We start from the raw sequence: 5,918 nt of genomic DNA, 5'->3' as shown, positions 1-5,918 counted from the left end.
TCTCTCTCTCTCTCTCTCTCTCTCTCTCTCTCTCTCTCTCTCTCTCTCTCCCTCCCTCCCTCCCTCCCTCCCTCTCTGAGGTGCTAGAATTAAAACCACACACCTGGCTTTCTGCATGGGCGCTGAGGCTTGCACAGCGAGCATTTTCTGACCTAGTAGTCTTCCCAGACTGTTTGTTTGTTTTTGTTTGTTTTTGAAAGTGATATTGATTACACCAAAGGCCATGCACACAAAAGGCAAGCACCATCCCACTGAGAGATAAGCCCAGGATAGTCCCACTGAGATAGTAGCCCAGGCTACGCATTCTGTGCTTTATTGAGATACAGTGTACAAGCCAGGCATGTAGGGATGTAGCTCGGTCGATCACCAGAGAGCTTGCCTCGCATGCAGTCTTGAGCTCCATTCTCAGCAGCACATAAACTGGGTGTGATGCTGCACACTGTGACCCCATTGCTCCAGCAGTAGAGGAACAGAAGTTCACAATCATCCTCATCTACGTAGGGATCCTTAAGGCCAATCTGGGCTACATGAGACCCTGGGTCAAAAGAAAAACAAACAGAAACAGGCGGTGGCAGCCCTACGAGGGAGGCAGAGGCAGACAGATCTCTCTGAGTTCGAGGCCAGCCTGGTCTACAGAGTGAGTTCCAGGATAGCCAGATCTTGAAAACAAAACAAGACAAACAAACAGAGGAACATTTGGATTTTAAGCATACAGCTGAGTGAGTTCTGATATACGGAGTCGCTGCCTACTCCCTCACGTCTTTCCTGGTCAGTGATCTCCAGAAGTGCTTTGGTTGCCTGAGTACAGGGCCCGGGCTCCTAGAGGGTCCTGAGGAGTTTGTTTGTTCTGCCTTGTTGTGAGTTTATTATTATTATCATTGTTTATTACCAGAGCATGTGGTGGGTATGGTGTGCGTGGAAGCCAGCGGACGATGTTCAGATACTGAACTGAGGCTGCCCGTCTTCCATGGCATGGCCTTCTTATCTGCCAAGCCATCACTCCAGCTCCAGTTCGTTTGTTTTGAGACAAGGCCCCTTGTAGCCCAGGCTAGTCTCAAAGCTACAGTGTAGCTGAAGATGGCTTTCAGCTCCTGACCCTCATCCTGCATCTCTCAAACCCTGGGTTAGCAGTGGCTCTCACCACGGCCAGGCTACTTTTCTGGGTTTTAAGGGCTCCGTGTATTGGGTTCCCAGGCGGATGCTTACATGTCTGTCTGTCTGTCTGTCCGCTTTCGCTCTGCCTGCGAGACTCAGCACTGTGACTGAGGCAGGACCTTGTTCATTTTTCGGTGACATAGTGTGATTTGTTGTATGGACAGGCCACATTTTGGTTATGTGGTTCACAGATGGGCTTTTGAATGCTTTCCACTTTTGAGCTACGGTACAAAAACTGAACATTTGGGCCTGGGACTTTGGTGGCTACTCATTCTTTCCTCTCTCTGTGTGTGTGTGTGTGTGTGTGTGTGTGTGTTTGGGATGTGTGTCTGTGGTGTGGGGTGTATGTATGGTGTGTGTGTATTTATGGTTGGTGTGTATATTTGGGGTGTGTAGTATGTGTTTGTGTATGTGTGTGGTGTGTGTGTGTATGTGTGGTGTGGTATATTATGTGTGTGGTGTAGTATGTGCATAGTGTGTGTGTTTAAGGTATGTGTGGTATTTGTATGTGTGTGTGTGTGTTGTATTTAGGGTGTATATGGGGTATATTTGGGAAGTGTATGTGTGTGTGTAAATATGTTTGATATGTGTGTGTTTGATGTGTATGTGTATGTGTGTATGGTGTGGGGGTTATATGTGTGTGTGTGTTATGTTTGGGGTGTGTATGGGGTATGTTTGGGTTGTGTGTGTGTATGTGTATGTAAGTGTATTTGTGTGTGCTGTGTATGTGTTTTGCTGAAAATGGAACCCAGGGTCCAGTGCTAGGCAAGTCCTCTCCTACTGAGACACATACTCAGAGCTTCCCCTGCTCATCAGACAACCAGAAGTGGAGACGCTGGGTCACAAGGAGCAGCCATCTCCTCAGCTGTGCCTGCAATGCTTGTATGTTTACCCCCAAGGCCTGCACAAGGCCACCTTGGCTCTTTTCCTTCTAGTAGTGTATAGGGGACACGTGCATATGCTTGCAGCCTCTGGGTCCCCTGGAGCTGGAGTCACAGGCAGCTGCGAACTACCAGAAAAGGGTGCTGGGAAGTGAACCCAGTCTCTGCCTCTGAGCCATCGCCTGTCCCCTCAGCCCAGCTTTTAGATTAGGAGTCTAAAACACGAGTGGCTGGTGTTTCACCTCAGGTAATTCTCAGCTGCAAAATTCCTAGGCGCTTACTGTTTCTCCTTGTGCAGAGCTCTCTCTCCCTCCACACATTAGCCTTCTGAGACCACTGAGGTGTAGACACGGTGCAACTGGACTCCTTTTTTGATAGGCAGGATTCCATAATGTTGGTGGGGCTTTTGGGTAATCCACGAGGACTGTTGTGAGTAAGGTCTGAGACCATTGACAGTCAGAGTCACATGCAGGACTTGGAGGGGCTCAGGGAAGTGAGAACAGGTCGGCAGAAGCCCATATCTTGCTCCGTCCGGCCCAGGTCCAGGCTGGGTAAGAGATGGTACCATGATGAGAACAGGCTACGAAGTGTGGAAGATGAGGCCCCAGGGCTGTTAGCTCAGAGGAATCCAGATTAGAAGCAGGGCCTAGGTTCAGGAGCACCAACGTGCAGTCCAGATACCCACCGGTGTTTGGTTTGGAGTGACAGCCCATGGAGCCTTAGCTTCCTTGATGTGAACGGAGGATCTTACACCAATGGCTCATGTGTACTGTTTGGGGCTGCGCTGGGTGGTAGCAGACAGGCATCTTTGATGGCAGATGTCAGCACGTTCACTGCCTACCACCTGCCTTGGATTCTGGAAGCTACTGGATTCGGGTTGATTTGCAAGCACAGCTGGGATTCCAGGCATTGGGAGACGATGCTTAGAGGAAGAGCAGGGTCAGGGTAGAAGTGGGTGGTGTAGAGGTCTGAGAAGGGTAGGATGCGGCTGCCGGGCTCCTGACGGAAGGCCGGTGGGAGTTATGTGGGAACTCGGGGACAGGGAAGGCGGCGGATCAGGGGACGACTGAATCACACTCTGAGATCTGACAGCTCCTTGATTTGGGGCTCCTGTAACCCTATCACAGCCCACTTGCCCTGCTCAGAGTGGAAAACATGTCTCACTCGAAACCTGGTAGGGCACAGGCTAGAGCCCAGCCACCTGCCTGGGAAGGAGGCCAGAGGTTGCACGGGCTTCTTTATGGAACCCCACCAGCCCCTCCCAGCCAGCCGACGCCTTCTTGTGACCATGTTCCACCTCCCTGCCCACCCTGTGGGTGCCTCACGGTAGGTGACAGCTCCTGTACCACTTTTTGGAGGTGTCCTCTTTGGTGAATTCTCTGGAAGAGATACTTCAAAATGTCAGGGGTAGATGTGGGGTTGAGAAAGGGTTAGTGGGGGTGGGGCTGGCAGAAGAAGGGCGTCAGAGGCCTCCTGGCTGCCTCTCCCTCCCCTCCATTTTCATCCCTTCTCTGTTCACAGAAATAAGAATGTCTAAGCCCCTGGAGGCCGAGAAGCAAAGTCTGGACTCCCCGTCAGAGCACACAGGTGAGCGTGGGTGGGCGGAGCAGGGGCGCAGACAGATGTGGGTGGGAACAGAGTGTGGGGATGCCCGGCACCATCACACCCTTCTCTCTCTTTACAGACACCGAAAGAAATGGACCCGACATTAACCATCAGGTCAGGCTCTCTCAGACGCACGGGAGGACGGGGAGGGAAGGATGGAGCAGTGGTTAGGGGGGCGGAGGCAGGTGTCCAGAACTTTTCACGACCCCATTCCCATCCCCTTGCCCCAACTTTCTCTTCACAGAACCCCCAGAATAAAGCGTCCCCATTCTCTGTGTCCCCAACTGGCCCCAGCACCAAGGTAAGCACCGGTGGGATCATCCGGGGAAGTGGGTGGGACTCTGGAGGAAGGGCGTCTTCGGTACATTTTCTGTGGACCCAGGTCCTGCAAGGGTACCAAGCAGCAAGGTTCCTCCTGCCCTTTCTCACCCTCGGTTCCCGCCCCAGACTTGTGACTCACCCAGTCTCCTTCCCCTTCCCTAGGGGGTGGGGGTGGCCAGGGAAATCCCCCCCAGAGCCCCAGGGCGATAACAACAGGAAGCCAAGGCCCCGCCCCCATCCCGACTTCCCTGGCCAAAGGGGGCCTGAAGCACCCCTGTACCCCAACACACACACACACACACACACGCACACACACACGCACACACACATAGAGCACAGGGAACAGGATAAGAGAAGTTGGCAGACCCAGTGAGGACAGCCATGAGGATGAAGGAGAGGATGATGGAGGGAAGGGGCTCTGTGCTTAGGCATTGTGGGGCTTAGGGAACTTCTGGGACTCAGTCTCTGTCCAGCCTGATGGTGGTAAGGGGCCATAGACAGGTTCAGACTCTTAAAAGGAGAAGCAAGAATGGGGGCGGGGACAGAGCCTGACCAGAGGTGGCTGAAGGATGAGGTGAGACTCAGCAGTGCCCTTCACCCAGCCCTGCAGCTTTGCTGTGTGACCATGGGAAAGTCACTTCCCCTCTCTGGGCTTCTTAGTTTCCTCTTCTCTAACACCGGGCTGGGGACAGGGTACGTGGGGAGGGACAGCCTCTGAGGTTCTCCCCATGTCTGCTATGTCTCCAGGGCTGGGAGGACAAAATGTTTTGTGAGCAGGTGCCTTTTATACAGAAGCCTAGGTCAGGAGGGCTCCTACACTTGACCTTCTGACCTTAGGCTTGGTGTTTGCTTCAGCCCCAGTAGTATGTGCCCGTCCATCTTTGCTCCATCTTTGCTCCGAGCAGCAGCCTTCTCTAGAAAGCCAGTGAGAGGCTGTGAGGGGCCCTCCCTCCCCTTCCCAGGCCTGGCTACCCTCCACACTTCACCCTGCTTCTCTGGCGCTGGCCTTTGCTCTGCAAGCTCTCCCCACCTCCTCTGCACAGGAGCGTCCCCAGATGCAGCAGTCTGCATGCTGCCGTCCCTGATGCATCTGTGCAACGCTGGGGTGTATTATTTACATAATAATTTTGTTAAGTGACTCAATTTTTAAAAACATTTTTATTATGGAAAATGTGATACAAAAAAAAAAAATAGAAGCACGTAACAAAAACACCAACCCGCGGGAACCCATCAGTCAGTTTCAACAATTACCAAATCATGCAGGGCTTTGGCTTTTTCAACAGCTTGAATAAACAGGGTTTTAAATGGAAATTTCATGAATGGAAAACCAGAATCGTTTACCATGGAAATAAATACGATTATTAAATTCAACCCAGAGTCCCTCATGTGCTGGAGGGTCTCACCCCGGGGCCTCTCCTCCACTAGTGGAAAGGGAAGAGAGCTGGCTTTGGTGAGCCGCTTAAAATGTCATCACAGTCAAGTGTGGTGGCTGGGCATCTGATCCCAGCTCTCCAGAGGCCCAGGTGAGGGGCCAATCCTAGGCTGCAGTAGTTAAGTTCCAGGCTAGCCCGGGCAACTTAGCAAGGATTCTGTTTCAAAACCATACAGTAGGCCAGGAACGTGAGTGATTTCATTGGCTGAGAGCTTGAATAGCATTCATGATGACTCTGGATTTGATCCCCTGTCCTGTACTCCATAAACCATCCCTGGGGACACATGTCTCCAGGAGGGGGAGGCAGGAAGATCAGAAGTTCAAGGTCACCCTTGACTGCCTAGAGAATTTGAGGCCAGCTGGGGCTGCCCGAGACCTGCTTTATAAAACAAAAGCTGAGCATACTAGCCCATGCCTTTAATCTCACCACTCGGGAGGCAGAGGCAGAGGCAGAGGCAGAGGCAGAGGCAGAGGCAGAGGCAGAGGCAGAGGCAGAGGCAGAGGCAGAGGCAGAGGCAGAGGCA

At 52.4% G+C, this 5,918-nt stretch overlaps 1 protein-coding gene across 6 annotated transcripts in view; it reads left to right on the top strand.

Annotated features, from left to right (window-relative positions):
• Pou2f2 (POU class 2 homeobox 2) overlaps window positions 1-5,918 on the top strand; it is a 41,854-nt gene that overhangs the window by 8,091 nt on the left and 27,845 nt on the right. For all 6 annotated transcript variants that reach the window (XM_021166769.2, XM_021166772.2, XM_021166773.1 and 3 more), the window contains exons 2-4: window positions 3,558-3,623; window positions 3,721-3,755; window positions 3,886-3,942. In XM_021166769.2, the coding sequence (XP_021022428.1) occupies window positions 3,558-3,623; window positions 3,721-3,755; window positions 3,886-3,942 (158 nt within the window). The remainder of the gene's footprint in view (window positions 1-3,557; window positions 3,624-3,720; window positions 3,756-3,885; window positions 3,943-5,918) is intronic.

Source organism: Mus caroli, chromosome 7 (genome assembly GCF_900094665.2).
Source record: "Mus caroli chromosome 7, CAROLI_EIJ_v1.1, whole genome shotgun sequence".
Classification (NCBI taxonomy): domain Eukaryota; kingdom Metazoa; phylum Chordata; class Mammalia; order Rodentia; family Muridae; genus Mus; species Mus caroli.
This window is presented reverse-complemented; position numbering and strand designations above follow the sequence as displayed.